This window comes from Phasianus colchicus, chromosome 8 (assembly GCF_987193195.1).
Source record: "Phasianus colchicus chromosome 8, bPhaCol1.hap1.1, whole genome shotgun sequence".
Classification (NCBI taxonomy): Eukaryota; Metazoa; Chordata; class Aves; order Galliformes; family Phasianidae; genus Phasianus; species Phasianus colchicus.
The window spans coordinates 11,782,673-11,793,642 of record NC_143443.1 but is presented as its reverse complement, the minus strand read 5'-3'; the positions used below and the strand labels follow the sequence as shown (position 1 = coordinate 11,793,642).

Sequence of the window (10,970 nt, the reverse complement as noted above, 5' to 3'; positions counted from 1 at the left end):
GCCGGGGCCACCCCTCGGGGCGGAGCGGGGCGGTGTTGGCGGCGTATCCCGGCCCGGCCCGGCCCGGCGCGGAAGGAGCAGACGGGGTGTGCGGCACCCGAGTAAGTGGGGCTGCGGGATTGCGGGTGGAGGGATGTCACGCAGCGCTTCCTTCCGTCTTGCTGGGAGGATTTCTGCACAATCTCCCCTTTCCGACGGTTTTTCCCCTCGCAGCCTTAGCGGGGCCTTCCTCGCAGCTTTTGCCGGGGGGGGTCCGTCGGGCAGAGCCAGGCGAAGCTGCGTGGCTGTGCAGTCGCCCTGCAAAGCCCGCTGCTGTTGCACCGGTTTTACGAGTGACTTAGCAAAGCCCTTACCGGGCTGAGTTAGTTTACAAGCCTGGGGGCACGAGGTCAGCTTCCAGGACGCTTTGAGAAGCCTGGTTGATGGGTCACTGCACAGCCTGATGTGCCGAGGGAGGTCAAGTGCTGTTATGATGTTCCTCCGAGCCTTGCAGGAGCTGGCTTTCCTGCTTACAAGAGGGAAAAGTGAGTGTGGGTGCAGGTTAATTATTAGCTGCGATGAACAGGGCCAGGTGCCCTGCTGCCTGCTGGATGGGCTGTGGCGGACCTGTCTCAATCTCACCTTCAGAGTTTTCAGCTCACAGCCCTCCCAAGCCCCGTTCCGGTTCAGCTGGGCACCCACGGGGCAGTTCCTGCTGCCTCCCACCTTCTAACCCCCTTCACGTGGCTGTTTTGCAGCGTGCCAGCGCCATGCACCCAGCGGGCAGCAGCTTTCCCCCAGACGAAGAGCCGCTGATCGAGGAGCCCCCAGTGAACAGAGCCAGCCGGCCGAAGCCGAGCGACCACCTCAATGGGGCTTATGTGATCTTCTTCCTCCTGGGCGTCGGGTCGCTGCTGCCATGGAACTTTTTCATCACGGCCAAGCACTATTGGGCATATAAGCTACAGAACTGTTCAGAGCAGGCAGAACCAGTCCCCTCTGACTTGCGGGTGAGTGCACATGGGTTGACACCACCAAGGGAGCGCACAGCCAAGCAGTGTGCCATTCTAGGGGTGGTGGAGTCACCCTGGAGGTTCTTAAAAGGTCTGGCAGGTGTGACCAGAGTAGCTACTGTGGCCACAAACATCTGGCTCTTGACATATAGGATGGGGAACTTGTCACACTGTGATTGATGTGCACTGGGGGCAGCAGGCTTGCTAGCAGGTGGGCACACAAGGCACTTCTCTCCCCAGAAAGCCGCCTTCTCCCCCAAAAACCTTCTCTTCCTCCTCCTTGTTCTTCCATGGGAATGTTCCCAGCAGGCATGGCCTCTCTTTATTTCCTTGCTTCTTCTCCAAAGCAATGCTTTTTCCTTCTGGCTGGAAAAAGCATGGTTGTGATGAGTCTGCATCAGCTCCTGCTGCTGCTCAGCTTGCTCAGGTGGTTTGGGCACATTTTTTCACAAGCACAGAGCCTGGTGCAACACCCATGTTTTCTTTGCTTTCTGACACCAGTATGGTACCCACAGCTGTGCTGGTTTTAGTAGCTCTGAGGTCTGCTGTGTGGGCTTCTTTTGATGGGGAGAAAACACAGTGCAACTGATGGTGCTTGGACTGGGTGAATTAAGCTGATGGACACCATAACGATGCAGCCAGGCTGGTGCTGAGTGGCCCTTCCTCTGTACTGGAGAGGATGCTCAGGACAGGGTATGAAGCATGCCATCCTCCTGCATCCTGCCTGCTCCTATTGCTTCTGCAGGAAGCTTGTCCCAGGGAATTTTTTAATAAGCTGCCTTGGGGTGAAATGGGTATCCTTGGAAGATCTTTCTCAGCATCATGAAAGCCCTTTATGCTTGAGCAGTGTTGGCCTGGAAGGTTGGCCCATCCAAAGAACCTTATTTTTCTCCAGCACCAACGTCTCCAAAGAACCTTATTTTCCTTCGGCACCAACATCTCCATCCTAAAAACTCCTGTTTTAAGCATTGCTGTATCCCTGTTCAGATCATTTCTGTGTTAAAAAAAAAGATGTTTTTCCTTTTTCCATGCAGAGCCTCTATCCTTGGTTTTGTAACCAGTGTAAGGGCATGGTTGAGTTTGTTCCCTTGCTTGGTGTTGTGCCAGCATCTGAATGCACACAGCTCTCCTGAGCATGAGGGTTGTTACTTCTGTCAGTACAGAGCAACCTGGGTCTTCTCTGGTGGTTGAGCTGAATCAAAAAGAAAGCTATCAGCCCCTTTCAGCCCTTCTGGAAAGCACTCTGGTCGTGGCAAAGACTCTCTCAAAGGCTTAAAACTTGCAAATGGTTTGTGATTCAAACCCAGCACATCCCAGTGTGCTGCACGCCCATCCTCTGGGTATGGCGATGCTTGCTGCTGGTCAGTGATACAACGTGATCCTGTTGCTTTGTAACTTTGTTTCAAACCACGTCCACAGGAATGATGCAGGCCATTGCAGAGTGTCAGAGTCATCAGAAATAGAGCGAACTCAGTCTTCCTTCTCGTTTTCCTTTTAGCCAGAAACAATAGCAATTGAAACACTTCTGCTTGTTTCTTCTCTTCCAGCAGCATTTGGCCATGGGTAAGGTGGCGTAAAACTTCCAAGCAGCTCAGACTCCCAAGTTTCTTAAATACTTTCTCAAATTCCCTTCCTGCTGCTCGTGCAAGCAAACGAGTGTTTCCCTGTGGTGCTTGAAGCACAGCATCACTGCAAGTGCAGATGTACTTCTGCTTGGTGCAAAGCTTTCTAAAGCTTTGTTTCCTCACCACCGCCTCAAAAAGAAAATTAACTTGGAAGTGTATTAAATATCCCCGGGGGCTTTTTTTGGGTAGGTTGGTAAATAAGGCTTAGTTTTAGCGTGTTGTTTTGTCTATTCCCTAATTCATTGTATGTCTGCAGAGCTTAGAGCCTGCTGCTTCCCAAGCTGATGCAGTAAGTGCAGGCATTTACATCTCCATGTCTACAGCCCCTCTAGGAGCGATTATTAGATTTCCCGTCGCTTGCAGTAAAGCTCTTGATGGTGAGGAATAAATTAACATGCTTGTAAACTGATTAAAAGAAGACGGTGCAAAGCTGTAGAGAAACCTGGAGTAAGGAGAGCAAAGGTGCGAAATGCCTCCTGCTTCCTGGCTGCGTGCTGGGGTTGGGTGGTAGCACCTTTTGTGCTGTGTCATGCCAGATGTAGGAGCTGGAGCTCTCTGTGTTGTTCCATCTGACCTTTCTTTGTCCACCCTTTTTCCTGGCAGGATTACTTTGAAAGTTACATCTCCATCGCTTCAACCGTGCCCTCGGTGCTGTGCCTGGTTGGAAACTTCCTGCTGGTCAACAGGTGTGTGTGGGGTGGGCTGCCTTCCCCTCTGCCCCGTGGGTGAGCTGAGAGCCTGTGTAACAAGTAACCTCCTTGCTCAAACAGTGCACCTTTGGCTTTCTTTATTTTAAATTGGATTTTATTTGATCCTCGCAGCAGAGGAGATGCTGCTCCCTGCGTCACACCTGTTAAGTTACAGTTTTAAAATGAGGGTAGAACATGGGTTCGGGACAGGGAGTTAAGAGGAAGGTCACGGAGTTGTTCCTCCCTGCTGTCCCCAGGGTACCCGCCAGCGTCCGCATCCTGTCCTCCCTCTTCATCATGCTGTCCATCTTCCTGGTGATCACGGTGCTGGTGAAGGTGGATACATCCTCCTGGACCACCTGTTTCTTCGCCCTCACCATCGGCTGCGTGGTGGTGGTCAGCAGTGCCTCCACCATCTTCACCAGCAGCATCCTGGGCCTGAGCAGCCGCTTCCCCATGAGGAACTCACAGGCACTGCTGGCAGGTGCGTGCCCTGGGTGTGAGGGATCCCCTCCTGCTGCATCCTCCCCCTCCTGGTGCAGTTATGTTCCGTAGGCTGCTGTAGGTTGTGTTTATTCCCTTTGCGTCTGGCATTTTGTCACATGGTGTTTATTTTAGAAACTTCACTTTGCCATACAAAGAAAAAAAAAACCCAAAAACTTGCAGACTGAGATAAAGGGAAGTTGCTGAACGAGAAGCATAGTGGGTCACATGAGTCAGAGCTCTCGTTTCTGCAAATGCCCTGCAATCCCCAGTGCTGATGTCTCAGCAGGGATGGACCTTCACTATCCCTGCCCAAAGGAGAACATCCCTCACAGTGCCCACAGCCAAAGCCACAGCATGATCTGTGCTTTCTCTACGCGAGGAGATGCTGTCCTTTCACTCTTCACTTTGCATCTGGAGGAATCTTAAATGTTGCCTTGTTTCCTCTCTCAGCATTTACATGCATTTCCATAAGTGATGAGGGGCACGCGGGGAGCTGTGAGTGATGAGCTCCCTGGAGGCTTGCTGGTGTTGATAACGTTATGAATGTGCTGCAGGATGGTTGAGAAACCATGAGGAAAGGAAACAAACAAACAAACAAAAAAAATCAAATGGAGATGGAGACATTTTTCCTGGGGCTGAAACAAGAGTGTTTTAATGAGTTTGGCCCGTTGGGTTGGGTCACACGCTGGCTGTGGTGTGACGTGATGGAGGGGGATCAAGGGGCCTCTGGTTTGGCCACTCCCCACAAACAGCCACCTTGCAGGTCAGGCCATGGGAGGCACGGTCAGTGCCATCGCCTCCGTCATCGACCTGGCGGCAGCGGCCGACGTGACTGACAGTGCTCTGGCCTACTTCCTCACGGCGGACATCTTCCTTGTAGTCTGCATCATGGTGTACCTCCTGCTGCCCCGCCTGGAGTACTCCAGGTATGGCTGGGCTCTGGCAGCACCCACAGGGCAGCACTGCTGGCTTCCATTTGGCCAAAACCTCGGGATGAAATTTGTCATGAGCTGAGCCTCCGGGGAGCTTTCTCAGGGGGAGAAGAATGGAATCATAGAGTTGTAGAAACGTTCAGGTTGGAAAAGATAAATATTTGTAATATCTTTTTTAAGATCTTTATTGGTGATTTTGAGATTGAACCTCAAGTGCTATGTTTCAGTGGTGGGTCTCTCACTACAAGAAAGACATGGCCCTAGTGTGTGTCCAGAGAAGGGCAGTGAAGCTATGAAGGGTCTGGAGCACGTCTTACAGGGAGCATCTGAAGGAGCTGGGATGGGACAGTCTGGAGAAGAGGAGGTGCATGGGAGACCTTATCACTCTCTATAACTGCCTGAGTGAAGGCAGTGGTGAGTTGGGGGGTCAGCTTCTGCTCCCAGGTAACAGCCACAGGACTGGAGAGAATGGCCTCAAGTTATTGCAGGGGAGATTCAGTTTGGGCATTAGGATGCATTTCTCCTCCAAAAGAGTAGTGATGCCATGGCACAGGCTGCCCAAGGAGACAGGGGAGTCACCGTCCCTGGAGGTATTGCAGAGCTGTGGAGATGTGGCACTGAGGGACATGGGCAGTAGGGGTGGGCTGGGTGAGTTGAGAGCGCTTTTCCAGCCTTATGGTTCTGTGATCCTATGACCACTAAGGTCATCTAGCCCAACCATCAGCCCATCATCACCATGCCCACTGAGCTGTGTTCCTCAGGAGCCGCTGGTGAGGGTACTGCTCCACCCCACATTTCCAACTTCTGTATGATCTCCCTCCTCCGTTTTTCAGGTATTACATGGGAAGCCACTGGGAGCACCCATCACTGGCCACCACATCGCCCAGCAGCCCCATGGAGGATGAAGCAGAGCCAGGAAGCCCAGCACGCAGCCTGCCCCAAAACGCTGCCGTCCCTCCACTGCGCCCCATCCTGCACAAGACTGCCGCCCTTGGCTTCTGCCTCTTCTATGTCTTTTTTGTCTCCATCATCATCTTCCCTTCGCTCTCCTCCAGCATCCAGTCTGTCCACCAGACCTCGGGCAGCCTGTGGGCCACCAAGTACTTTGTGCCTCTGACAAGCTTCCTGCTGTATAACTTTGCTGACTGGTGCGGGCGGCAGATCACCGCCTGGATCCAGGCGCCTGGCCCCAACAGCAGGCTGCTGCCTGCCCTCGTTCTCCTCAGGACCATCTTCCTCCCACTCTTCATCCTCTGCAACTACCAGCCCCGGGCTTACATAAGGACGGTGCTCTTCAACCATGACATCTACCCGGTGGTGTTCACCACACTGCTGGGTCTCAGCAATGGCTACCTGGGGACACTGGCCCTTGTTTATGGCCCCAAGATCGTGCCCAAGGAGCTGGCTGAGGCAGCGGGGGTGGTGATGAGCTTTTATCTGGTCCTGGGGCTGGCCATGGGCTCCGCATGCTCCGTGCTGGTGGTGCATCTCATTTAGGGGAGAGCCAGAGGGATGCTCTTAGTTTGCCCAGCCAGGAGTTTGGGAGCAAAGCAGATGGATCAAAAGCCTTGACTGCAGGGTAGCAGCGAGAATGCCTGAGCAGTCAAAGAAACCTTTCCCTCCTTAAAATGCCCCTGGAAATGGGTATCTCGCTGCCACCCAATGGTGGCGTGGAACCAAAGGTACTTCAGCCCTTGGAGCCTTCAGTGAGCCTAGAGGGTGAATAGCAGCAGGGCAGAGGGATTTCTCCAAGGAAGGGGAAACCTTGGTGTGTGCAAAGGAGATTCCACTTGCACTTCCTCGTGCATTGATTTTTCCAGATGATTTTTTCAGCCTGTGGCTGTTTACTTTTCTGTGCTGCTGGGTGCAGTTGTGAAGACAGTGATTGTGTGCACTACCCTACTGATCTGCAGGTGAATCCTAAGGAAACTGAAACGTGAAGAGGTCTTCTGTGTTTTTAATGTGCCTTTAGCCTGAGCTGAGAGAGGTCTGTAAAATTGGGGAGAATTGCCAAAGGGGCTCTGATGTTACAATTATTGAGTTCACAGCAGAAAAATTGATTAATTACAGCAAATGGGTGGCATGACAGTCTCCAGGTGCTTTCAGGGGGGTGAGTTACTGTAAAACCCAGTAATAGGGTGTATGATGAAGAGAAGCTTTACATTGCTCAACTTTGCACACCTGGGCTCTGCAGTCAACAGCACAAGCACTAGTGGTGGCATTAGCCACCATTCTGTCTTTAGCTTCAGGTGGCCTTGGTGGGCTTTTAAAGGCAGTTTAGAGGTCTTCTGCTCTGTGTTGTTTGGTTTTCCCCACATACCAGGTGTTATGAGGTCTGATTCATTTACTGGCTGCTTTGCACATCTGCCCACGCTCTCCGTGATGTTACAGGTGAAATTACCGAATACCTCTCAAGACAAGACTTGATTGTCTGATACCATTGGTAATAAAGTTAATTCTGTGTAAATGCTGGTGCCTGGAGTGATTTCTCTTGGAGATGCACACACTGAGACACAACTTGAATTCCTTTCTGCCATGACTGACCACATCCTGGGGTGCCACTCCCCACGTGCATGATTGGATGGAGCCAAGTTGCATGGAGCCAGAGTCCAAAAAGGCTCTGCCAGATAGACTCTGGCTCGTACCACCTCCTCAGCTGCTTCACAGAGATGAGCAGAACTGTAAATATTTTCACTGTTTTTTGCTATTGATGTGTGCTGGAGAGGTACAACTCTGGTGTAGTTCCAAAAGTGAATCTGGTTGTCAAACACTCTGATTTCCTAAACCTTCTTTGCAGCAGCATGGAGCTAAATGATACCAGCTTGGCTTCTTCTCACCCTCGCTATGGTGGGTTCAGGCACCCAGCTAAGGTTCAGGCTGGTGCTTGCTGAGGGCTGTGTGTGGTGTAGAGGGAACCTGACCGTGATCTGGCTGCTGGGGAAAGGACTGCCGTGATCTCCGCAGGGCTTGGCATGGAGCGAGCCAAGCAGAGTCTTGCAGAATTCATGAGTGTGGATTCATGAAGTGAAACTCCATCAAAACTCTTCTGGATGCCTGCTTGCTGCCAAGGGGAAGAGCTGCTGATTGTGCAGTGCCCAGGGTTGGCCTTGCTGCCAAAACAACCCACAGTGCCACTGTGCCCTGCGCTGCCTCCTGCACCCGCCTGGGCTCCACAGCCAAACAGCCATGGGAGGGCAGAGGCTGTGAAATGGAAGAACAAAAACGGAAAGGTGGTACAGAGAGGGGTTGGATGGAAGGGCAGGAAGTGGAGGAGATGCATCTGTTGCAGCTTCTGCTCAAAAGAGAATGGCTGAGCCTGTGCCCGACCCTTTCTGTGTACTTTCTGTCCTTACTGCTGCCAGCTATTCTGCTGCCAGTTCTGGAGCCTGTGTGTGCAGGCTCTGAGGGCTTTAAAGCCAACCAGCGTGCTCTGGGAGGAAAGGAAATGTGTGTTACGGCATGATGCTTGCCTCACATGGGTTGCAAGAGACTTTCTGATCTGCAAAGCCTTACGTGGGCTGTCCCTTCTGCTGAGTGATGGAAACAATGCCTCCTACCACCTCTCCATCTGCAACCCATGGTCCAGAGCCCTTGGCACGACGCTGTGAACGTTTGGCAGGTGGAGGCATCTTTGAAACCACCTCACTGTCCTCCAGCATCGCCTTGGTGGTGATGCACGCTGACAGGACAGAAGAGAAGCTGCCTTCTGCCCTGCTGTGCAGCTTTTTGGGGCAGGATCCATCCTTTTAGTGTTTGGTCAGGATGGTGGGTCAAAAGCAGCTGTGGCAGCTTTGTATTTGGTGGCTTGATGCCTGGAGCTAGGACTTCAAGGATGGAGGTGTGTGGTACCCATCACTGTGGGGCAACAGCTCCATGCAGGGCATCCTCTCAGCACCACAGAGCATCCCGATGTCTACAGCCAGGACTGCCCCCAACAGCCCTTCAAAAGAAAGATCTATCCCATCCCACTCCATCCCTTAACCATTTTCCCCTCCGCAGATGCTGGCTGAGTGGAAGCTTTCTTTGGCTTGGCAAACCTCCACGACTTTGCAGCCTGAGCCAGAGCACAACTGGAAACCCCAAACCCCAGCTCGGGGGCCCCATTCCCGGCAGCTGAGCCGAGCAGAGCCGGGACCCTGCAGCCAGCTCTTCCCCCACTCCGCCCCACACAACGGCTCTGCTTTGAAACAGCATCAGCCAGCTGCAGGCTTACCCGGCTGCCGTGCTCCTTCTGAGTGCTTTATGGGGTAATTTGTACTATATTTACACGGCGGCGATAAACAGTTTTTAAAATGGGAGCGAAGAAACGCTGCTGAATGAATTGTTACAAAAAGGCCCCGTTTGCTATTCCAGCAGGGGGGAAGAAGAAGGGATAAAAATCACCGTCCTAGGGACATTCTGTTCGTCAGAGTTGGGTATTTTTTCCTTGATTTGTGTGCCTAGCGCGAGGAGAAGAAGCCGCAGATGCATGCTGAATTCTGCAGGGAACATATGCATGCATTTAAATCATTTACAGCATTTACTGGTGCAATTGTAAAGCACATTATTTTCCTGCATTTGTAATTAGGCTCTAACCAGATGGTGAAGGACTGTAGCTTGTGATTAGAGCGGCTTGTGCTCTGCTGAGCTGCGCCGCGAGAACAACGTGCGCTCGGAAAGTTTCTCTCCTTGTTCATCACCCCGATGGCAACGTGCGGTCGGGCCCATTGGACTTCCATCTCCAGAAGTCGAGCCCTGCTCTCAGCTGGGATGTAAGGGAAGTGTCCTGGAGCCGGGGCGGTGAGGCGCTGGCACAAGGTGCCGCGCGGTGCTGCGCCTGCAGATGGCACCTCCTGCTCTGCCTGTGGAGAACGAGAACGGAAAAGGAAAGCGGTTGCTCTGCTTTTCTGCAGGGGGCTTCGCTTTGCTCCACCCGTAACTCCTGAGTAAACAGTGTGTTCCTAACATTGGCCTGAATGCGGGCTTGGAAATGAATTTGATGCCGGACAAGCGCTCACTGTCACCCACAACAACAAAAGAAAGCTACAACTTTAGGATTAGCTGCTGAAAGCAGACCCAGAGAAAAGGCACGAGGTGAAATTATCGGCCAGCATCTCAGCTAGCTATAGGAGTTGCCTGCACTCAGCTGCAGGGATTCGTGCTTAACCCCAAACAGCTGTAGGGGGACATCCATGGGCTGGCTCTGATGTGCATTACAACGTGGAGATGCCCTGTGCCACCCCCTCCCCCCCGGGGCTCCTCATGGCTGTAGGACACAGAGTGCAACCCCCTGCCCAGTCCAGATCAATCCGCGGAGAAGCCAAAGTAATTGCATAATTAGCAGAAGCTGTGCAAGAGGCAAGGGCTTAATTATCCCCTCCTGAGCCTGTAGAGGCATTTGCCAGATGCTGTGGGAGGAGGAGGGATGTGAGGGTGAGTGTGTAAGGGTCTTTGAGGGGCCTTAGCAATACTAAGTGCTTTTGTTTGTGCTCTTAATTAAGAGCTACTTGTGGGAAGCAGTGAGGGTGTAGCTCCTAATTTTGTCACTAAATAATAAGCCACTCTGTAGAAAGATGAGGTGACCAGTGCTGCCTTAATCCTCTCAGGGACCTGTCTTCTTTCCTGTCTCCATCCATATGCCTGTTGCTTGTAAGGCCACAGCCACCCATGAGATCAGTAGGGATTTCTGCAGAGGATTGGGTGGAAGCATGTGTTGGTAGCACTGTCCTGGTAACACTGGGTACCCAAGGGAGAGGTGTGTAAGAATAATAACTGTATGCAGGCACTGGCATACCTCTGAGCATGATACTGATGCCAGGGCACTGCCTGTATCTTGTTCCACTCATGTATGATTTACACTGGGCTTGTGGACCTGCTTGGCCCTCCTGCACAAGCTAATGTGAAAAGAAACCAGAAATAGAGGCTGAATTAAAACTTTGTGTGCCCAGTGCATGCCTTGGGCTGAAGTTTCTTTGCAACTGCCAGTGTGCTAGCATGCTGCCAGAACCCTTTCCTGGGAGGGGGTTGAAGCTAGACCTTGTAATAAGGGGGAGTTATGGGAGGGGCAATGAGTCAGGACCGCATCCTGTGGGGGATGCTCTGAAGGGGTCGTTGGACCTGTAATCTTGGAGAGGAGTGAATGAACTCTGTGATATGGGGAGTGTTGAGCCTGTAATGTGTGTGTATGTGGGAGAGGGGGGGGGAGGGGGGGGGTGAGAAGGAAGATAGTGATCCTGCACTCCATCACTTTGGGGAGTACTTAGTCCT

At 52.4% G+C, this 10,970-nt stretch overlaps 1 protein-coding gene across 1 annotated transcript; it reads left to right on the top strand.

Moving 5' to 3' along the window:
- On the top strand, positions 1–7,191 carry SLC29A3 (solute carrier family 29 member 3). The gene is made up of 6 exons (XM_031602919.2): positions 1–101; positions 738–989; positions 3,221–3,303; positions 3,564–3,790; positions 4,556–4,718; positions 5,558–7,191. The coding sequence occupies exons 2-6, from the start codon at positions 750–752 to the stop codon at positions 6,219–6,221; spliced, it is 1,377 nt and encodes a 458-aa protein (XP_031458779.2). The 5' UTR covers positions 1–101; positions 738–749; the 3' UTR covers positions 6,222–7,191.
- Positions 7,192–10,970: the final 3,779 nt, after the last annotated feature.

Excerpts from the sequence above, each read along its gene's own strand:
- SLC29A3 (XM_031602919.2), top strand. The coding sequence starts at position 750 with ATGCACCCAGCGGGCAGCAGCTTTCCCCCAGACGAAGAGCCGCTGATC. Across the intron at positions 990-3,220 it reads CAGTCCCCTCTGACTTGCGG|GATTACTTTGAAAGTTACAT; the intron begins GTGAGTGCACAT and ends TTTTCCTGGCAG. Across the intron at positions 3,791-4,555 it reads CTCACAGGCACTGCTGGCAG|GTCAGGCCATGGGAGGCACG; the intron begins GTGCGTGCCCTG and ends GCCACCTTGCAG.